Raw genomic sequence first — 24,786 nt, 5'->3', positions numbered from 1 at the left:
ATTACGTAACAGTCATTTGAATTTAATTAATTGACTGTGATATCGCATCCATATTTTAATTTCTCATCTGGTATCGTTGATTTAATTAAATCTTTCGTGGTATCGTAATTTTCGCCTGGTCTCTCGTTCTGTGTTCAACATTCAACAACTAAACTTTATTTTTAAAGAATTAAACATAAGTAAACTTGAGTTACTAAAGAAAACTAATCTTCACTCATTATGCCTCTTACAACATCTTTTATCTGGGATTATTTCAAGAAAAATAGTGGTACGCACTACTTACTAAGTATTGTTAAAACTTTATCTCAAAAAGTAATTGCCGGCAGTGCCGAGAATTAATACTAAGATTAATTACCGGCAGAATTGTTTTTATATACAATAACTTATTTAATTAACGCAGAAGTTTGCGTGGCCAAGCGGATAAAGTTTTGTCTAAGGAATCCGGAGCACTAGGTTCAAGTCTGTCGAAGGATTTAATTTTTTTGAATTTTTTGTAATTAAAAATGCAAATTTTTTTTTTTTGCTAATTTTTTTCAAATCTTAATTGTTTATTAACTATTAAGATTTAAAAAAATTTGATTTAAATGGTGGGGAAATAAGACCTAAATTAAATGATTTTTATGTAGAATACGCAAAACACAGTGTACTAAATTGACCGTCAGGTTATATGTCTGCCTACTCTGAATTTTTTTTGTTTCATATACCTACTAACTAATTGTAGGAGAACCTGCTCTGTGCAAAACTTGTGGAAATAAGCTTGCAACAAAGTAAGCAAATACTTCTGGCTTGCAAAAGTATACTCTAACACAACATAGGAAGCTTAATAAAACATTCAACATCTCAAAAAATAAACTCCCTCAGCTTTGCCATAGACTAAATTGAGTAATACTTGAAGGTATGGAAAAAGTGCTCATAGATCTTAATCAGGTTGCCATAACCACCGACCACTGGACATCAAAGGCAAATGATTCATACATGTTCGTGGCATCACATACCGTACATACAGATAAGCAGTTCCTACTCTTTGAAGCTATTGTTCCAGTGCTAAAATCTGTTAAAGAATTATCAGTTTTTTTACCTTCTGACACAGAAGTCCGAATTGACATGCCACTGTGGAAAGTAAGAGCACTCATCAACTTCATTTGGAAAGAAAAAAATAATCATCATACTCAGGGATACAATAAATTAGTAGAGAAATTCGTGGAGGACTTATTATCAAAACTAAATAAGAGATTTCCAGAAAAAGACCGTAAATTACCTACATTGTCAATAGGACATTACCTCCATCCATTTTTCCGTGGACATCTTCTTGATGTTGACAAAAAAAATAAACACAAACTGGGTGAAAACCATCCCACAACCAAATATTTGAGAATTCTTTATTATTTTCAAGCTTCAGTAATAATAACGCTAGCAACGATTCCGGCGCTGATAATACACTAGGTTGGGAGGAAAATGAATATAATGTTGTTTTAGAAAAGTATAAGGAAAATACTACCTCACATCATGCACACGAAAACCCTCCTATTAAACTAGAGATGGAAAAATACCAAAAAACAATAAGACCCAAAAATGCAGATAAAACTGATACCTTAGCATGGTGGAAGCATCATGCAACTTAACTTCCCATCCTTTCAGGTGTTGCAAGATCCTGGTTGGCAACTCCACCAACCTCTGCATTATCTGAAAGAGAATTTTCTGCTTCTGGCATTGTCATCACTGATCGTAGATACTATCTCGATCGTGACTTTGATAGTGAAAACGTTTCGACAGTGAAACTTCTAAGAGTTTTTTCACAATTTATCAAAAAAACTTTTCTAAATAAACTTTTATTTCATTTTATTCCAAAAAATATGATCAAAAATATTTGCAAAAATTTGTATTCAATAAATAATTCAAAACAAAATTTCATAATATTATTATACTCGTTTCATTCAGGGTTCTATCCTGTTTTAATCTTTTTTTCTCTTTCTTTTTTAATGTTATTTAAAAGTCCATTGAAATTTTTAATTTGACCAGAAGATGGGCAGTCGCAATAAATAATTAAGTTTTTTTTTGTTACGATTTTAACAGTGAAACCTCTTTGTCGTCATTAGATTTATTCGTGTTAGACGAATAAATCTAATGACGATATTCGTGTTAGTTAATATCAACTAGTAAACTGCCGCCATGCTTTCTATTTTTACGCTCTAATGAAATTTTATTGAAACCTGGTTAGTAGTTATTTGTATTATAATTATGTCATCATATCTTCGCTACAGTGACGGATCCAAGGAGTATGCATTCCCCACCACCAGAATCTGAAAGTCCTAAAATATCTTAGAAAATGTGGTACAAATTACAAAAATATTTCAACATCCCATCTCCTCCTACCACCACCACATAAATTTCCTGGATCCGTCACTGCTTCGCTAGGTTTCAGATATTTCAGACAACTAAAAATACTAAATAACTGTTCAAACTTTATAAAAAATTTCAAAAATATTTTTAAGTGCATATTATTAAAGTTAATAAGTGCAAATTCAAAAGCACACTAAAATAATGTTTGCTGGGAAGTCATAAATCTAAAAAGCACTTACCAGTTGTTTAGTTGGGTTTCCGTTGACTTTGCAATTTTAATTATAAACTTTCAAGTTTATAATTAAAAATTTCTAGATAATTGTAGGGGAGAGTTAATATATGTACTACATTAAATAAGTTTCAACAAATAAGTATCATTTCGGGCTTTGATTACATTGACAACAGATTCCCTAAGATTGGCAGCAATTTATGATAAAGTATACACTTTTGATTTTAGAGAAACTGTGCCATTGGGGTAAAGTGTCAGCCATGGGGTGAAGTGGGACAAGCAAGTAATTAACAACTTATTAACAAAAATTGTTAAATCAAAACTATTAAAATTGTAAATCACGTAATCTTCATCAAAATGTTCAATAGGTTTCCACAAAATATTTACACGAAAGTGAAATAGAAGAAATAGCACGTCACCCTTCAAAAAATTGTTTTTGGGGGGTACTTTTCAAAAATGCGGTTTTTACCACATGTAAGGAGACAAAGCGATGTTTACTAAATAAAGAGCAAAAAATCTCATTGTATTCAACATACAAATAAAAGTTAATAGAAGATATAGTTTTAATTCAGTTTTTAAAGTGTAAAATATACTATTGAATTATTATAAAATTATACAAATTGGGTAAGTATGTTCCTATAAATTTTTATTATTTAAACTTTTTAAGACAAAAACGGCCAAGAACTTTAAAACGATCTTGTACAGTTTGTAACTAAGGACAAGAACGAAGGACAAGAGATTTTAAATCTTATTGTCACTATTATTGACTTTCTTCATAAAAGATTTTTATTGTTCTTATTTTGAAACTTTTTTTCTTATTTTTTTTCTTATTTTAAAACTATAGTGTAAATGTTTCCGGAAATATAATTATTTGAATGTAAAACTTTCAGGATACTTTCATTGGTTATTTTGGTCTAAAAGCAATATTTTTACCTACCCTGGAAACCATTTTTAACGAATGTTTTTAAATCTGTCATTTTACTTTTAAAAACTCTACTATTTACATTATTCTCATTTTTTTTACAATATTTAAATTTTGAACACAAACATCTTAAACTTCTATTCATGCTCTTGTAGCTGCATGTTTTTTTTCTGATTTGCAATTTTTTGTTAAGCAATGTGTCACTATCAAAAAGGGTTTAATTAAAGATTATTAGAAATAATTATACTTATTTTTTATTTTTATTATTATTTTCTTACCATATTGCAGGACGGTATATTTTAATATCCCCCCTCCCAATCCCCCCCCCCAAATTAAATAAAATAAAAATAAAAATAAATAAAAAAGTTTCCTAGATCCATTACTGCCATATGGGTATTATATTATTATATTGCCGTATTGAATTGAATCGATGTATACAAAAACGTTTTAAGTCATGAAAACTATATATATCAAAATTTGTGATATATATATATATATATATATATATATATATATATATATATATATATATATATGTGTTATACATTGTTAAAGTTGTCTGACTTAAAAATAGTTTTTATGACTTAAAACGTTTTTGTATTCATCGATTTAATTGTATTTCAATATTACCATACGGTTTTAGACTCCTTTAACTCTAATATATTAAAATAAATAAAATAAATTCTTTTAAAAATCACGCATTATTTTTTTATTTGTAAATAGTCTATTTTGTGTAATGTTTGTAAACAACCTTTTTGTGTAATAACTAATATAATAAATAAATAATATATATATATATATATATATATATATATATATATATATATATATATATATATATATATATATATATATATATAATAATTAATTAGTAAAAAACACTTATCTAACTTTTATCTTCTACTCGGAGTTTCACCATCGCTGGATCATCAGGAATAGTTCAGGATCATCAGGAAGAACTCTTGGATCATCAGGAAGAACTCTTCCTGATGATCCAGCGATGGATCATCAGGAAGAACTCGCTGGATCATCAGGAAGAACTCTTCCTGATGATCCAGCGATGGTGAAACTCCGAGTAGAAGATAAAAGTTAGATAAGTGTTTTTTACTAATTAATTATTGCTCTGTTCTTTAAGAACATTGAGCACTCTATTTGTAAAATACACTAACATAATTTACATATATATATATAATATATATTTATATATAGCAATAAATATTATATATAATAATAAATAAATATAATATATAAAGCTAATATAGATAAAAGCTAATAGCTAAAAAAATATAAAAAATAAATAGTTTTTTCGTAAACAACTTTTTTTTAATTAACTTTTTTACATATTCCTTGTTTATGTAAAGTCATTGATTCCAAATTTTTTTTTGTTGATGTATTTATCAAAGAAAATTGTCTTGTCTTTGAAATTCGAAAATTTCGCAATGATGATCTTTTTTGTTATTTCACTTTTATCTTTTTTTTTCCTGCTCGGTTCTGTTACAAAATTAAAAATGAAAAAATTGTACTAGACAAATTTTTTTTAAACAGCGTTCATAGAGATATAATTTTGTCTCGATTGGTTTTGCGTACTTATTAAAAGTTTTATTTATAATATTTTTTCATTAAAAATTTGTGTTATCTATAACCTATATCTTATTTCTTTATTTTACTTCAAATAAATTTTTATTTTGAAATGCATTGCGTATTGGAAAAAAATCAAACTATTTAATCTTGCTCTAAAAATTAATATATTTTATAATACTGCCAAACGGTAACAAATAGTAAATTTAAAATTAAAAAAAAGGAATGTCTGCGACATTTTTAAAATTTTGTTTAACATTTGTTTTAATTTTACTAGAAAATGGAAGGATTAAACATTCCAGGTTTTGCTAATATATCATCAAAAGTTTCAGGATCTTTTCAACAACTTATTAAAGATCTCGGAGAAAGCAAAACAATAACAGTTAGTTATTTTTCACAATTTTAAACTTTTAGCTTCTTTTTAATCGTTTTTATTTAATATACTTTTTAACATTTTTTTAATTCAAGATTGCCAATTACATATAAATAGCAAAATAATTTTAAACATTGCTAATATTCTAGATTATATTAATATTCTAGATATAATAGATTCTAATATTTAGCCAAATTATTTACTTTATCTTTTGGTAAAATATTCAATATAGTTGACGACTTTCATTTTGTATTTCTGTTACATATTTTATCTCTATATTTTATATCTATAAATCAATTCTATTGACAATTAATGTTTGAAAGTTATTTATATAAAATAGAAAATGACTAAAGTACACTTAAGCAAGTTTTTTGGTAAATTTATGCTCAAAAAAACAACAATAATGTGGATTGTTGAATCATTTAGAATGTTGTTCTGGTACATTTCAACTTATTTTAACTCCTGCCCATATTACCATCACCCGGTGCTATTTGCTCAATTATGTCTGAATGATATACTTTGTATTAAAAAGTACTTATTTTCATATAAAATAAAAACAGCACTGTTTTTTAATTTTATATTTTATAATGCAGTAAATAGCAAATTAAATAATATTTTTTATTACTGCAAAATAATAATATATATTTCTTTGTAGTAATAATTATAATATATTTCCTCAACCAATCAGAATAGGAATTAGTTTAATGAAACATGACATTATATAAATTAGAATTTCTTTAGAATATTATCTGTAATTTGCATTTTTTTCTCAGTTATTTTCAGTGCAAATCCAAAAACTGAGTATTAGGAATCTTTTAAAAGGTTTAAGGAGAATGCAAATGCACATATTGTGTTTGATAAAATTGCATTTAAAAATATATTTTTTTGTCCTAAAGTTGATCCTAGATTTGATCCATAAAGTATTATATCAAAAAAAAGAAAACTGACCGTCTAAAAATGACCATCCGGCCAGCTCTTTTTCATGTGCTGGCATTAGGTTTTAGATTGAGAAGACTAATGCACGTATTTATGTTTAATGTAAAATATAAGCCAAAAGTAAATATATAATTGGAAAAATTTATACATAAAAATAAAAAATGAGAAGATATTTTAATATTTGTTGCTAGCATCGAATAAAAGTTGTTATCAATAACTATAACTTTATAGTCTATAAGTCTTTATTTCACTTGAGAAACATCAAAATTTCAACCAATAGGTCAGAAATACAAACTTTATATGAATGCATTTTCAACCCACTCTGAGAAAGGATACCTTTAACATAAAAGCTGAAATTTTAAAAGCTTATTTTTAACAGTTTAAAGCAATTTAAATAATTAAAGAGATTAAACATTAAGTGGCTACTTAAAAATTTATTTGCTTGCTTTACAATCATCATGTATTTATTTAATAATTAATTCATTCATTATGGTGGTATGCTGCTAAAAAAAAATCAACTTTTTAAAAGTTGCATAATTTAAAACCAAAAAAATATATACCTTTTTACAAACAAAAAAAAAAAAAAAAAAAAATAAGACCTGAGAAAATATTTATTTTAGCTGGGTAACTTTTCTTTACCTAGCAACAATCATAGCAACATCAAAATATGGGATTTTTTACTAAGCTACCAAATCTAAGCACTTAAACCTCTAACCAATCAATGCCTTTTTGTTATTAGTTTTTTCTTTGTTTTAAATGACATAATCTAAAAGAACAATGTTGTTGATTAGGTTAATTACTGACATAAGTAAACATGTATGCTAAAAAATTTTTTTCCCCTCTGTTGTACAATTTTTTATTTTCAGGAAAAGATTGCAGGAGTAATACTTCATTAACCAAAAATTGATTATTTAATACATTTGTAGAATTTGCACTAATTTAAATTCTACAAAAGGTTTTGAATTAATCAAAAAGCCATATTTAGTTCAGTTCAAATTTTAATTTCATTTTATAAATGATATCAAATATTATTATTGCTAGGTTATTCCAAAGGGATCTAGTAATAGGCTTTTATACGCTTTGTCTGTATATTGACTAATAAATTTATCCACCTAATTGCTGACCTAAAGGTTTTTGAGGTTGACAAAAAATTGCCAACTTTGTTTTTATGTTTTATAGTAACCCCTTTGCGTCAAATTTTTTTTTGCTGACCTGATGCTGACCTCTAACAGTTGGCAATAAATTGCCAACCTCTAACAGTTGGCAATAAATTGCCAACCTTAAACCTTATTTTTCTTAATTCCAGGGACTGTATTTACTTGCCTATAAGTTGTGAAATTTATGTTAAATCAAAATAACACTTCAATTTATAAATGGGTCATAAAAAGTACAAATTAATTGGACAATTTTAATAAGGTGCATGAGGCTTTTGAAGGTGCATTTAATTTCCAATTTATGGCAAAAGTAAACTGTGTATATATATATATATATATATATATATATATATATATATATATATATATATATATATATATATATATATATATATATGTATATACATGTATATAAATATGTATATACATTTATATATATGTATATATATATATATACATATATATACAGTGGCGGATCTAGCTTTTTGGGGGCCCAGGGCTTAAAAATAGCAAGGGGCCCTAGCCCTACACGAATAAAGATTTTTAATTGATTATGCGATTAATTGATTTTCGGTTCATTATTTAAATAAAATGAAAGACAATATTAAAGATTAATTGTTTTTATTATTATTATTCCTTCTCACTAACAATCACAAATATCGTAAATATTTAAGCATAATAAATTCATAACAAAAACAAGTTATTTAATTTTAAGATTTTTAATGACGCAGTTTTCGAACCTTTATTAGGGCATATTCCTTTATAACCTCATCGTAGTTTAATGACTTTGTAATTTTATGTTCTATGGATAGAAGCATTAAATCAGCCAATCTGTCATCACTCATTGTATTTCTTTGCTTATTTTTAATATAGCTTATTCTGGAAAATGATCTTTCTGCTTCACAATTGGTTACAGGCATTGTAAGGAAAATTTTCATTACTGTGTACAAATTCGGAAAAGTATCGATAAGGTGTTTGTCATAAATTATTTTTAAAATTTCAGCACAATTAATTTGGCTTTGCTCGTTAACTACAATTATGTTAATATATTCTTTAAAATGAATGCATTCGTTTTTCAGCGTGGCAAAATCTTCAATATCCTCTTTATAAAACTTACATGCATTCTGCATACTGGATTCATCTATTATTTTTGTTTTCTTGTTTCCAATATCAAATAAGAATTTAAAATTCTCAGAATTTTCCTTGTATTTTTTTTTTCTTTTTTGAAATTCATTTTGAAATTTGTCCAAAACGACATTTAAGATTTCAATTTTAAATTTGTTTTTCCCTGTTAAGTTGCTCCTACACCCTGTTGTACCGTCTGAGTATCTTAGTATTCTTTTTCTTTTATCTTTATATTCCGAAATAAGGTAATTAGTCAAAGTTTTTGCTAATATCTCGTATTGGGTCAATTCGGTGTCGATATTGTTTCTTTTTTCTTTAATGAATCCTTTAAGTGATGAAAGAAGAGCGGAAGCGTCTAACAAATCTAGTCCGGCTGTCTGTAATTTTTTATTTACTTTATTAATTCTTTCCAGAATTTGTTCCCAAAAAATAACCAAAATTCCATTTTCCAATGAAGTCATTTTTGAAAATAATGTCTTCGCTTCTTCTCTTTGGTCCATTTTTTCTTGGTCATCGTTTGCAATTGATTTTAAAACCGTTAAAATTTCTTCATAATTATTTTTTAAAGCTTTAACAGCTTCATAATGGCTGCACCATCTGGTTTTGCATAAATTTTTTAGGGTGTGCGTTTTCTCATTTAATTTTAAAGCGTCGGTAATTGCATTCCATTTTAGTAGAACTACTTTTTCAAGTAGAACTTGAAAAAAACACAAATAATTGCTGAATTGTACCAAAAAATATTACAACTTCATGCACAACTTTTGCGGCTTCTATCCCTATCAGATTTAAACTATGTGCTGCACACGGTGTATATACTGCCAACTAATTTTCTCTCTGCAGTAGCGCCCTTAAGCCGTTATATTGGCCTGACATGTTGGCGGCATTGTCGTATGATTGGCCGCGACAATTTTTGATGGACAAATTATTTGTATCTAATATTGTTTTGACTACATTTAGTAGAGATTTTCCAGTATGTGAAGTGATTGGGGTAATTGTTAAAAATCGCTCGAATACATCACCTTGATAGCAATATCTTAGTATAATAGCGAGTTGATCAACATGCGCCACATCCGGGGTTGAATCAACAACAATCGAATAATATTTTGTCGAATTGACTTCCTCTATAATTGTTTTTGTTACTTTTTTTGCCATTAATGTAATAATTTCTTCATACACAGTTTTGGTTCGGTAAGAAACAGAGTGTTTTTTTCCTGATCATTTCTGTATGTGCTCTTTAAGAAACGGATCGAATTCAGCAATCATTTCCAAACAGCCCATAAAATTGCCATTATTTGGAACACTAAATGTTTCATTGTGACCACGAAATGCTAAACCTCGTTCACTCAAAAACTTAACAACAGCAACAACACGCTTCAAAATTTTATAAAATTTATCTGATTCCTGCTCTAATTCTTGCATTAATTGTTTATCAATTGTATTTTTCCGTCCTTTTCGCGTTGTCCAATTTATAACGGCGTTCTTGTGCGGCGTAGAATTTTCGTGGAGTATGACATATTCCTCTCCATGTTTCCAATCAGAGAACCCTTTGGAAAATGCTTGTACGTTTATAGAAAGTAATTTGCACATTAAACAATATATGTTTCCTGTGCTTTTCGAATAACATATGCAATTTCTTGACACTGGCTGTGCATTTTTAAGCTGTTTTTTAAATAGTTCTTTGGAAAAATATCGATTTTGTGTTTTTGAAATTCTGCACGAAGCTGCATAATCACGTTTATAGAAACCCTTTTTGAAAATTTTGAAAATATGTCGTATCTTTGGTTAAACAAAAATTAAAGAAATCGCTATTTAATATATCCGGCCATGTGCCCAAATCACAAAAATTTTCTTCGGAGGGCAGTTCAACGATGTATGGGGATGTTTAATTTCTGATGATTCAAATATTGAAACATTTTGATCATTATTTTTATCTTTAATTTGAGCTGAAGATGTTTTGTCGATCTGGGATTGGATTGAAAAGAAGTTGGTTAATGTTTTACATTTTTTTATTGCAACTTGCTTCTGTTCTGCTAATTTTCTTTTTTGACACCCACTTTTATATTTACGACTCGTCATCGTTAAACCTATATAGAAATAAAATTTATATAAATTTTATTTAATATGTTATAATTTTAATACCGAGCGAATGAAAAATAATCAGTGGAATTTGCACAAAAATAAACTTAATCATTCAAAGCTGAGTCGCAGGTGCACTATTTTTACAAAAGCTAGCAAAGACACTTAACAATTTTTCAATACAAAAGCATTTGAACATCATCGTAGCGATAACAATGCCAATACAATTTTTATTCTCTATTCTAAAAATTTAGTTTTCGTTCGCTTGATTTTTCAAATACACTTACTTATGTTTGAAATAATTAATTATGTAACCACTTTTACATTTGATAAATGAATATTCACAATAATATGTAAAATTTCTCTTTTCATACGGGCCCCTTACTGGTCGGGGCCCCCGAATGTATAAATATATATTGGTGCGTATGTTGACAAAACGTATCTTTATTTATTTATAGCAAACAGATCAAATCATTTTTCAAGAAATCAGTTATTTAAAGAAGAAAATTACTGAACCTAAATTAAGTTCAGTAAGTTTTTTTGTTTACGTTTTACTGTAATTTTTTTATTTTACTAAATAAACTATTTAGCAGAAAGTATATTAAAGTTATAGTTCAAAACTTTATGTTTAAGAAGCAACAGAAAGAGAATCTTATTCGCCTTTTATATTGTCAAATGCTTGGACATAATGTATCATTTGCATGCATGGAAGTGGTCAAGTTCACTCAACAAAAAAACTTAATTGAAAAACGAGTCGGTAATACTATTGTATTTTTTTAGCACTATATATTTAAATTTATTTAATTGAGATTTATTTGCTATGTTTTTGTAATAGGTTATTACTTTATTACCTGTATTGTTATTTTATTGATTTAATTGAAAATCTAGTTGTTAATTGTATTTATAAAACAGTTAAGTTTAAACAGTTTAACATTTAAGTTGTTATTAGTTAAATTAGTCATGCTTAAGGCACCACAAAGAAAACATAAAAAGTTTAACCTCATCATAATGCTTATTATTTGTTTTTATTTGTAATATTTGTTTATTGCTTTTTGTTATAATTTTTTTAAGTTTAAATTTTATTTTTTTAAGTTAATTTTATTTTTTTTCCTTATTAATTTTCTTCTCCTTACTTTTTTATTTGTTTCCAATTTAGGGGAAACTGGGGTAAAACAGGGTACTTAAGGAAATAGCCCTTCTAGAATAATATTAAGTTATCAAAATCAATACCAATTTACTTAAAAAAATAAAAGAATACACCATTGACAACATTGTAACGAAGCTGGAATACTATAGAATGTAAACTTTTTAATTTGTTGAACTTTAAAGAAAATATACAAAAATACTCTGTTGCCACATTCTTGAGCAAAATGGGGTAAATAAAATGTGTAATAATGAATGATATAATATAGTTATAGCCAGACTATAATATTATATAACTATATATATATAATATAATATGTATAAAGTCTACATTAAGTTCTGAAAGGGGTGTATTTGCTATAACCCCTTCTACCAAAACACCCTTTTTACCCCAGTTTCCCAGTTTTCCTACACAGTATTACCCCAGTTTTTCAGTTTAAGTTTCCCCTATATACTTAAATAAATAGTTAGAAAATATTCAAAATGTTTAAAATATTTTTCAAACTTTATTATTTATTTCAAGTTTTTTATTCAATTGTTCAAATTTGAAAATATTTAAAATATCAAAAAAATGAAAAACATAGAAAGATTTAAATCTTTCTATGTTTTTCATTTTTTAAGCACGAGTTGACCACCATTAACTGACTTTAAAGTCAGTAAATGGTGAGTTTTTTAATAAAATTTTGGTTACCCAAGTTATGCATTCTACAGTAACTAAGTATTAGTAATTAGCAAACTTCAAGTTACTTGTCAAATGAATTATTATGAAATGTTAATTCAAAGAGAAATAAAAATTTAAGATACTTCTTACTCTTGGAGCGATAAAAATGTAAGAGAAAGTAATAGTAAGTTGTCAATAGGTCTACTAAAGAATCTCAAAAAGGTTTAAAAAGTTCTAAATAATAATTTTTTAAAATACATTTTATATAGATTTTTAAGGTTTTAGCAATAGGTATGAACTTGATATTTATTTTTTTTAAACCTTTTTAGTTTATATGACTAATTGTTCTAAAGAAATAAGTATTTGAAAATATTAATATTAATATGTTATAAAACATCAAATATAAAACAAAAAATCAGGTATCATCACTCTGTCTTATTGCTAAGAATTTTTAAATTTTTTTTAACACTTCAAACATTTAATTTTGAATGTAGTAATACACCAGCCTAGAACCAAGTGGCCGTATATCCACTTTTGACTTTTTTTTCTGTTTATTACTATAACATGTTCTTCAAGATGAAAACTGTGTTTTGAGTGATTCTAGTTACAAAAATCATAAAATTTAAAAGAACCGAAAGGTTGTATGTCCAAAAAAGTTGTGACTATTTTTATCAACTGGCTGTATGTCCTTAGAAATATGAATAGTTTAGAATAGCCAATGCTTAATTCTCTCTCTCTCTCTCTCTCTCTCTCTCTCTCTCTCTCTCTCTCTCTCTCTCTCTCTCTCTCTATATATATATATATATATATATATATATATATATATATTTATATATATAATATATTATGTATATTATATATACATACATATATATATATATATATATATATATATATATATATTGGTAAATACAGGCCTCGGTGGGAAGCGAGAGCTTTAGCTTTAGCTCTCGCTCTCGCCCACACTCTCCTAAAACACTTTATGGGAGCAACTTACAGCTCTTGCAAAAGTATTTTTATTTTTCTCTAAAAATTTTAATTATTATTGTTACTAAAATGAAATATGCAAAGTCAAAAAAATTTAATTCATTGGATAATTAACAGGCACCGATTTTGCAAAGTTAAAAAAATTTTACATCGAAAGAATTTTTTCACGGTTTAATAAATGACTCTTGTTACGTGTATATTATTATTACAACATTACAAATATATGCTAGTTACTAGTATAAAACTAAATTTTGTATTTAATAAGCAATTTTTATATAAATAAACAGATAGCTTGTGCAAAAACTTAAAGCTCTTGTAAAAAGCAGTTTGGAAGAGTTTCTCGTATGACTCGCCATGTTGGTTTTAGCAGAGCTTTTCTCCGCTCTTGCACTCATTTACTTCCGCCGAGGCCTGTATGTACATATGTATATATATATATATATATATATATATATATATATATATATATATATATATATATATATATATATATATATGTTTATATATAATAATAATAATAATAATAATTTAGAAACTCAAAAGAGCAATATGTTGTTTACATTCTGTTACAATATAATCTTTAATTCAACTACTCTGAATCTATTTTTGTCATTCAATCACAATGCACTCAAATGGTAAAATACAACAGGTAAAATTTATAAAAGACTATAATAGAAACCATACACAATGTCGTTTCAAAAGTAAAATAAAAATTAGCGTTGCTGATCAAGAAACTTTGTACAAACAGCACTGAGTTTAGAATGATCAAGAAAACTTTTTTATTTCTAAACTACTATAGTAGAGAACAAAAAAAGGTTTTGTTTGGCTGAAAATTGAAAAAAAAAAAAAAATACAACAACAATTATTCATATTACTTTATTGTTTTTGATGAGCTCATACATGTTTGCAAAGAATTTTATCTATTTACTCTAGATATTGATGAAAACAATATCTAAAGTACATATATAAACAAAATAACTGGAACACCTCAACAGTATAAAAGAGGTAAAGTATCTAGTTGAACTGTCTCAAATTACATTAAAGATTTTGTATGTCTGCATATTCAAAGCAATCCCAGAATCGAAAGTCACTTTTTTTTGCAAAAGTATGAAGAGTATACTCAAGAAAATCTGTATATGACTATTTTGTACAAGAAATTTTGTGAAAAATATTTTTCTGAAAATGTTATTCTTGCCAAAAAAAGTATGTATAGATTAATATTAAACACAGTTAAACATCACGTCACAGTTAAAAATCAGAGTTGAACATTGAAGTTCATAAACTAAAAAAAAATAAATGTGACAAATGTGAAAGTATGAAAATGAATCTTTTACCTAACTCAACTGAAAAAACAGAACATGAAATTCGCACAAAAAACAAAGTTGAGACTTATGAAGAACATAGTTGTGATTACGTTCTTTATTTGTCTTTATTATTATTTGCTTGGATATGGAAAAGTTATCAGCCTACCAACAACAAGCGTTTCCAATTTTTTCCAAACAAAAGTTGACTGTTTTTCATTTGACTGCACAATGCTCAATATCAAAAAAAAGTGATAGTGCACTCTAATCAGAGCTTACCAAGCTATACAGTGTTAATTACAAAACTGAGTTTAGTTTTGAATTGAAGTTGGAAATTATTGTTAACTATAACACCAGACACTAAAATTCAGATAACAAAAGCATTGCAAATGGTATAGTTTTATGATCAGTTTTACAAACATTCATCTGTGTTTAATGTTAACTGTTAGCAACATTTGTTTTCTGCAATTTTCAGCACTATTGACAATTTGGTTCTGCATCAATTTAGCTAACCTTTTTTATGAACTTTTGATCAAATGAAAAATACTATTTTATAAACTTAAATTTGCAAGTTGTTGTATTTCATTTTCAAGTGAAACAGGATGTTTGGATTAGTCTTTAATTTATATTTACTATTGCTATCAGCCCAAAAAATGTAACCAACATACTAAATTTATTTTTAATCTTGAAATTAGTTTTGTATTATTTATTATTTGTATAGTGTTTGCCCCAACCTAACTGACCCTCACAAACAAAAAAATTATGTTTTTCAATCTTTTTTGGTTTTATGCTCTTAAAAACTGCATTAAAGTATTTAAAAAATAATTTACCATGAAGGGCTAACAACAAGGAAACAGGGTAAAAATAGAGTCCAGGCTGACACTGGAAAGCGATTTGTTTATATTTTACCTAGAAAGTTTAATATAAAACTTTAGTTCTAATTTAAATAATTACTTCATTGAGTGTACTCTTAGGTGCTTAATACATAGGAGGGGACGTTTATTAATTTTCAGAAATTTTTCCCACCCACCCCATGCTTTTTAAGACAACCCCTCTCCATTCCTCCTCCTCTTTTATCAACCTCTCGTTTATTAATTTTTACTTGATATCAACAACAACAACAAAAAATCAGCAAATATATATATATCAGTCATTGATAAGAATAAAAACTTTCAGTGTAATTAGGCTTTATAAATCAACCTTTAAAAAATTTTGTAACTTTCAATTTGTCTAAATTTAGGTAGATTAAAGTTTATAAAAATGCAAACCAGCAAGCTGCATGTCAACAACCAGGTTCAGTTTGCAACATTTTTATACTAAAACCTTTAAAAAATAATTATTACTTTTTTATATTAAAACCTTTCAAACAAACTTTTATTACTTTTAGTGAAAATTAGTCTTACTATAAGACAGACTTATTACTATAAGATCAACTGTCATTATTTGTGCCCTAAAATTTGAAATTTGAATTACTCTGAATCACAAAAAGTGGAAATATATCCTCTTGGTTGCTGATGAATAGTAAATAAAAACTATAAGAAAAAGCACAATAAGTAGAAAAATAAAATTCTTAATTAGTATATCAAAATAACAACCTGATTGATAGGAGTACAAAAATCAATCGTTTTTCTAAACAAATTGACAGATGGTCAGCTGCCTTCTTTTAGACAGTTGGTCAGGATAGGAAATAAATATATATGATAAAAATATTTAAAATTGTATTCATAGCTTATCTTGCCCCTGGTCATACTGCTCAAAGAAAAAATGATGTATACATGAGTATATATGATAAACATGATTAAAATTGTATTCATAGCTTATCTTGTACTGGGCATACTGCTTGAAGAAAAAAATGATGTAGAATGCATGATGAGTATTGGATCAATTCAAAGAGTGAGTTTTTAATATTTTATTTCATTTTTAATTTGTGTATGTAATATATTTTATTTCCTAAAACTGTTTGTTTCTTAAAACTGCTTTAGTTTAAGTAACAACAATATTGAAATTTATTTTCAAATTTCAATTTCATTTACTGATTCATTTGCCTGAATATTTGAATACTCTGAACCTTTTGAATAACTCTGAATAGTTCACCCAAAGATTTTTTTCCAGAGAATTTAAACTTATTAACTTTATATTTTTTATAACTTTAATAAGTTATACCATGTTGTTATAACCACAAAAAATAAGTTATACTTATAAGTTATAAGTTATATCCTAAATTTTATATATTTATTATCTTATATTTATTATATATTTTGCATAACTTATATCTTATAATTTATACAAAATGTTAATCAAAATCTTCTTCTTTAAATTTTTTTTCAAATTAAATTCAAACTAATCTACAATTATAACCTCAAATATCTTAAACTATATTAGACCTGTTATAAACCCACAGATTAAACTCAACCTTGATTAACAATAAAATCTTAATTTCAATCAAAGTTTGAAAACTTGATGTCAATCAAAGTTTAAAAACTTGATGTCAATCAAAGTTTAAAAACTTGATGTCAATCAAAGTTTAAAAACTTGATGTCAATCAAATTTTAAAAACTTGATATCAATCAAAGTTTGAAAACTTGATGTCAATCAAAGTTTAGAAACATGATGTCACCTTTTCTGTTAGAACCAAAGTTTTTTTTTTTGGCACAAAATGTGGCAAAAAATCTTATTAGCAGTGCTAAATATTTTTTTCTAATGCATAAGTTGTGAATCATAAAAATAATGTATAAATTTGGAAGTTTTCATACATGTTTTATTATGTTATTATTAATGATGACAATATTGTTGATATAGATTTTTTTTGGGCTATTTTCTTCATGGAGATTGTTTATATATATATATATATATATATATATATATATATATATATATATATATATATATATATATATATATATATATATATATGTATATATATATATATGTATATATATATGTATATATATGTATATATATATATAATATATATATATATATATATATATATATGTATATATATATATATATATGTATATATATATATATATATGTATATATATATATATATATATATATATATATATATATATATATATATATATATATATATATATATATATATATTATAAGTTGATAAATTATAAAAGTTTTGAAGAAATAAAAAAAAAAATTATTTGCAAAATATTCTTTTTGATTTCTTCAAAATTTTTTTTTTTAGGATTTAAAAAGTACAAATCTTTTGGAGGTGAGTTTAGGCTTGCAGGGTGCTTGTGAACTTGCTACTAGAGATATGTTGCAAGCAATTATAAACCAAGTTGTTACTTTGTTAAAACATAAAAGGTAAACATAAAAGTAAAATAAAAAATTAAATAAATTTTTTTTGGTTTATACTAAAAGTTTAAATTTTTTGTTTTATTATTTTTCTTGGTTTATATTTCTTGTTTTGTTATTTACATTTAGTGAAATTGTGCGAAAGAGAGCCATAATGGTTTTGCTGAAATTTTACGAGATAAGGCCCAAAGATATAGACCTATCCTTGTTTAGCAATGCATTGTTAGATACTGACCCTGGAGTTATGGGAGTTGCTTTAAATGCTTATTTGCTCTTGATATATGTAAGTCTTGATAATTTTCTTTTTTTTTTGGCATTTAAATACATTAAAGCTAATAATAAACAACTTTGCATAAACAATAGCTTTGTTGGGATCAATTTATTATTATTTTAGTTATATATATAATTAAGTTTTTTTTTTACAATTTACAATATAGTTTTTACTAGTACATGTTTAAATAATTTATAATCAATGTGATGTTAACAGACCTTCCAACTCTCCAGATTTTATAATGGAGAGTTGGAAGGTAAGACTCATGGTTTGATAACAAATCTCATGGTTAATCCAAAATTCTCGCAGTAAATTTAAAAATTTTCATGTGAATTTTTGTTCAAATTGACTGCTCAAAACAATATAAATTCCAAAAAAGGTTGTTGTTACATCATGAACTAATGAAAATTAAGTGCACAAGATTAATTATAAAATCAGCACCAACATATAGCTTTTAAAGATGGGTTTGTTTATATTATAAATCAAATCGGAATTGCAACAAAGTTAAAATATAAGAGTAAGTTTAGCTTAACATGGTATGCAGATTACCCGGTTAGGGCAATATTTTGATGATAATGCTTTTGAGGTATTTAGTAAAATGCAAACTGTATACTGCGAATTGTGAACCGCAAACTGTGAACCGCAAACTGTGAACCGCAAACTGTGAACCGCAAACTGTGAACCGCAAACTGTGAACCGCAAACTGTGGACTGCAAACTGTGAAACACAAACTGTGAACCGCAAACTGTGAACCGGTAAAATGCAAACTTTTTTGCGAAGACATTTTTTAATGACCATTTATGATATTTAAAAAGTTTTTTCTCATCAATTTTTTAATTTAAATTAAATATAATGGTATTTGATACCATTATATAAACAAAGGTGCACCTCCAATATCATCAAAAATCATTTCAGATACCTTAGGAATAATATTCTTCACAGTAATGCTGAATTAGAAAGGTTGTTTAGCTTTGTAAAAAAAGAAAAAAGGAAACCACCTGAACAGCTGTTGAAAACAACATAAGAAAGCAACATAAATTTGCAATTATAAACATAATGAATAAAAATTTATTTATAAAATATATTTATATAAATATATAATTATAAAATATTTATCAAATATAACTTATCATAAATTAAAATATATTTTAATTTTTCTTGTTTGAAAAAAAGTTTTTTTTTTAATTTTTTTATCCAGGTTTTGTTTAAATGTATCCAGGTTTTTGTCTAAATCTCAAGGTTTTTTTTTAATGAATCTCAAGGATTTGAAAAAAAAAAAGATTGGAAGGTCTGTTAAATTTTTTTTTTTTGTGTTTTTTAAAAATATGCTCAAGACATAAATATTCAAAAATAATTTAATGTAAAAAAAAAATTAGCAAACTTTGTATGTGCTACATGCACATTCCTATTTTAAACAACATTCAAGTATTCAAAATTAATTAATAACAAATTTAAGGAATGAAATTAATAAGTTTAATAAAAACAAATTTATACTAAATAATATAAGGATTAATTTAATTTTTTAAATAAAATTTTAGTTTATCATTGATTTTCATCAGCATTAAATAAAAAATGAGTTTATTATATTTTCTATAGATAAATAAAAATATAGATTTCAACTAAAGATATGTTATAGTAATGTTATAAGTTAAGATGTCTAAACTTGTTTTAATTTGGTTCTTTGGAATTCAATTAGTTTTTTTTTTTTTTTTTCTTCAATATCTTCACTTCAAACAAGGCTGCAAGTAACCACTATTAGAATTGGAAGTTACTGGAAGGAAAAGATGAAGTTTATAGAGCAAGACAATGATTGACAGACAACTTAAAAAATTTCAAGTTATATTTATCAGGAAAACAAGATAAAAAACTAGGTAAATAAAAATTTTTGGAGCACTTAGGAACTCACTGTAAAAAGATTAATTAAATGAGGAGTAACACGAGAATGAATTTTAGTAGATGGCACAAGAGATGCTAGCTCTTTAAAGCAGTGCTCGTTATAGAACTTGTAGAAAAGAGAAAGAGAAGCAACATTACGATGATGTGATTAGTTGGAGGTTGGCTGCAAGAGCAGGTCCAACTATGTTTACAATGTGTTTTTGCAACTTGTCTAAGAGAGAAAGGACATTATTGGAAGATCTGCCCCAGATATGATAACAGTTTTCCATACAAGGATGGATATGAGATTTATAGAGATTAAGAATAGAATCTGTAGTAAGAATTTTTTGTAATGGATTTGATATATGGTTTCTAAGAAAGATCAGAAGTAAGAGTTAATCTTAGAAGATGAAGGGTAGATGACTTGTTGAGAACAATGCCATTCATAAAGATTTTTTTTTTTTTTTTGTAAATTCACCTGTAAATTCAAAGTGAATTTACAAAAAAAACCTCCAAAACACAAACCTGGAGGAACAAGGCTGCTGCACAAAGAAACAAGTTGAGTGCGGTACTACCAGGGATGTGGTGGGATCGAACTCAGAACCTCTTGCTTATGAAGCTCTACCACTATACCACTACCGCATATAGGAAGATCAAATATTAGAAAGTCATTCTAAATATAGTAAGATCTAGATTGTTTTGACAATTAGCTGAAAAAAATTGAGTTTTATCTGAGTTAAAGTTCACCAGCCACTGCGAGCTCTCCATGCTGTAGCAGAACTGAGATCCTTTTCAAGCTCAAATGCCCCCTGCCCCTTGAACCAATCAGAGAGTGTTTGCTTATCAAGACAAGAGTAAATGATAGTATCATCAGCGAACAATTCCACCTTAGATGTAAGAATTTCTGGAAGATCGTGAATGTAAATTAAAAAGAGTATAGTTCCAAGGATAAAACTTTGAGGAGTCCCTGAAGTTACGGGATATGAAAAAGAGTACTGTTGAGGACAACTTTTATACTATGATTAGTAAGGAAAGATTCAATCATCTTAAAGATATTACCTGATACACCATAAGAAGAAAGCTTATGAAGAAGACCAGCATGCCAAACTTTATCAAAAGCTGATTTAATGCACAAAAAAATCTATTGGTTATGACTGTTAGCAAATCAGCAGTAGAACAAGAACATCAAATTCTATATTGATGATCAGAAAGTAAGTTATTGAATACAAGTGAGAGATTAAGTGTTTGTTAACTAAAGATTCAAAAACCTTGCTTATCGTTATTACCTTACCATTTATTAAAATTTATTAAAAGTCAGAAAGCTCTCCAGAATTTTTGAAAATAGGAATAACAGATGCTGCTTTTTAACAGGTTGGAAAACAAGACTCTGATAAGATCTTGTTAAACAGTTTTGAAAGTATAGGCAACAGCTCTAAAGAAAACTTCTGCAAGACTATAACAGGTATGTTGTCTGGGCCACAAGCTGTAGAAGAGTCTAAGCGGGAAATCACTTTAGATACAGAAACTGGAGTGATACACATGTCAAGCAATAGACCAGCCTGTTTGTCAGCTATATCAGGTAGAACGCAACTAGTGGAATCAAGATATGATTTTTGGTTATAGTATAATAAAATAGTTTTATGCTATAATTAAATAAGTTTAAGGATTGTTACATTTAAGGATTAATAGGATAAATTAATAAGTAATTTAATAAGATTAATAGGTAAATTAAAGAATTGGTACATTTGTAACTTAATTTTTTTTAATGATCTTGAATTTTTTTCACAAAAAAACAACTAGATATTATGATAACTGAATAAACTAGATAAGAATACTGGAAAAGCACTGTAACTTGGTTGTTATTTTTAGACAGATTGCATGCCATACAAACATCTTGTTCCAGTTTTTGTTTCAATCCTGAAGCAAATTACTAGTGGAAAATTACATAGTGGTTTTAACTTTAATGAAATTCCTTCTCCCTGGGTTCAAATTAAGCTACTTCAAATATTAGCTCAATTGGGAAAAAATGATAAAAAGTATTTTTATTTTTTCATAAGATAAATGTATTTATATTTTTTATATGCTTTTATATTTTTATGTATTTATTTTATATTTTTTATTTTTCAAAATGTTGTTAAATTGTTTCTTCAGTTGCAGTGAGAAAATGTATCCTGTTTTGAATATGTGTCTTGAAAATACAAGTATGCATGCTGGTATTGGATGTGGTTAGTTTTTATTTTAATTTTTTTATATAACTTTTTTTTTAAGTTTACTTATCTAAATTTTTTTTTTTTAAATAGCTGTGACTTATGAATGTATGAAAACAATAGCTACTGTTTATCCGGATAGTTCATTAATCAATTTAGCTAGCAGTAAAGCAGCTCTGTTATTGACATCACAAAACTATAACCTGAAATATTTAGGTAAATATTACTGCTCAAGTAAATATTACTATACTTTTAAACGTTTCTTATTTTAGTTTTTTTTCTGTTTTTATGTTTTTATTACTAATAGAATGCTATTAATTAGAATTTTTGGAAGTTCAGTAGAAGTAATCTGTTGTCATTTGTATTTTGTTGCTTTCCTTATTTTGTTTTTCTGATTCCTTTTCTTATTTCTATTTTAATTCTATTTTATTTCTTATTTCTATTTAAAATACGACAGATTAGAAGAAAGTTTAAATTTTAATTTAAAATATTAAATTTTAAGTTTCTTTAAAATCTAATTAAGAAAAAAAATTGCAGTGAGCAGGAAAAAAAAGTTATGAAAAAAAATGTCTGTTTTAGGTTAGGTCGATTATTTACTTTTTTTCAATTCTAATTGCTGAGTTACTCAATTGTACTTAAAAGAAAACATAAATTTCTTCATTGGGAAACTTTTTTGAAATTAGTTGCTTTATTTTGATATAAGAAAAATCTGCAATGCTAATAAAAGACACTTACTACATTTCAATTCACTTGAGGGATATGCTTTTATCTTTTATTCAATAGAAGTATTATTTATTAAAGTATTTCTATTCCATTTATTATTATTGTTTTTTTTTTTTTTTTTAAATAAAATATTGTTAACTTGCAGAAAATAAAATTGCAGTATATATTATTAATATAAAATACTATATTTTTTAAAGGTTTGTATATAGCTGTGTAATAGATAAAAAATCTTTCACATAGCTATATACAATAGTATATATATATATATATATATATATATATATATATATATATATATATATATATATATATATATATATATATATATATATATATATACATAAATTTATATATATATATATGTATATATATATATATATATATATGTATATATATATATATATATGTATATATATATGTATATTTACATATATATATATATATATATATATATATATACATATACATATATATGTATACATATATATATATATATGTATACGTATACATATATATACATATGTATATATATACATGTATATATACATATATATACATGTATATATATACATATACATATATATATATATACATATATATATATACACACATATATATATATGTATATATATATGTATATATATATATATATATGTATATATATATATATATATGTATATATATGTATATATATATATATATATATATATATATATATATATATATATATATATATTGAAAAAAAAAATGTTTTCTATTGTCTGAATATTATTGGTATACTCATTATGGTTTTAAGCCATTGCTTAGAGGAGTTTTGTAGCTACAATACATTAGTCTCTTGTATTACTATGAATGTTTTTTTTTTTTTTTTTGTTATTGTCGTTTTGTTGTGACCTTTTTATTTTTATCTTTATCTAAATAAATGCAAATAAAGTTTTTTTACATTTACCCCTAAGCACCTTATCTTGGAAACTTCTAAATGTTGTAAACTAAAGAGTGTAAATGAAATAAATGTGAAAGTAGACTATTAAAAAAAAAGGTACTCATTAGATTTTATTTAGAACTAAGTAATAATTTTATTATAACTTAGTATTACATCTTATACATTAGTATAAGAGTATAAAATATTTAATAGAAAATAATTTATTTCTGTAGGCATCTGATAAAATTTTGAACTTTTGCTTCGGAGGTACCCATAAGCTTGCGCACAGAACAATCATCAAAACTATTTGACGTTTTTTTAAATGACATTTTCAAATCTTTAACGTTTCTGCATAGTTTTTTTTTCATTTTCTATTTAATATTTACCCAGTACTTTTCAAAAACTCTTAATTCTGGGCAGTTTGGAGAATTTGCTCATTTTGTTTATATCATTCCATAGTCAGTTTACTATTATGACTTGAAGCTAAATCAGGTCAGAATTAATGCATACTATCATGTGATTTAATGAGAGGTAAAAGACGTTTTTTTAAACATATTTTAACATGTTTTACCAGAAAGTGTGGAAATATAGGCTGCTGGTTTTTTACTATGTCAATTCAAGGCTTTTTTAGCAAACTTATCATGTTTT

At 25.9% G+C, this 24,786-nt stretch overlaps 1 protein-coding gene across 4 annotated transcripts in view; it reads left to right on the top strand.

The window, feature by feature from the left end:
* The first annotated feature begins 5,108 nt into the window (after positions 1-5,108).
* Positions 5,109-24,786, top strand: part of LOC105846624 (AP-4 complex subunit epsilon-1) — a 51,408-nt gene continuing 31,730 nt past the window's right edge. The window contains exons 1-10 of one of the 4 annotated variants that reach the window (XM_065814712.1): positions 5,109-5,259; positions 5,347-5,451; positions 11,192-11,263; positions 11,367-11,490; positions 16,642-16,718; positions 18,028-18,149; positions 18,270-18,423; positions 22,156-22,322; positions 22,438-22,511; positions 22,587-22,709. In XM_065814712.1, coding sequence (XP_065670784.1) covers positions 5,350-5,451; positions 11,192-11,263; positions 11,367-11,490; positions 16,642-16,718; positions 18,028-18,149; positions 18,270-18,423; positions 22,156-22,322; positions 22,438-22,511; positions 22,587-22,709 — 1,015 coding nt within the window. In that variant the 5' untranslated portion in view covers positions 5,109-5,259; positions 5,347-5,349. Of the gene's footprint in view, positions 5,260-5,299; positions 5,452-11,191; positions 11,264-11,366; positions 11,491-16,553; positions 16,719-18,027; positions 18,150-18,269; positions 18,424-22,155; positions 22,323-22,437; positions 22,512-22,586; positions 22,710-24,786 lie in introns of those variants that run through there. The other 3 variants (XM_065814713.1, XM_065814715.1, XM_065814714.1) reach the window with 3 other exon arrangements.

Source organism: Hydra vulgaris, chromosome 12 (assembly GCF_038396675.1).
Source record: "Hydra vulgaris chromosome 12, alternate assembly HydraT2T_AEP".
Lineage (NCBI taxonomy): Eukaryota > Metazoa > Cnidaria > Hydrozoa > Anthoathecata > Hydridae > Hydra > Hydra vulgaris.
Note: the sequence above shows the minus strand (reverse complement) of the source record. Positions and strands in the feature narration are given on the sequence as shown.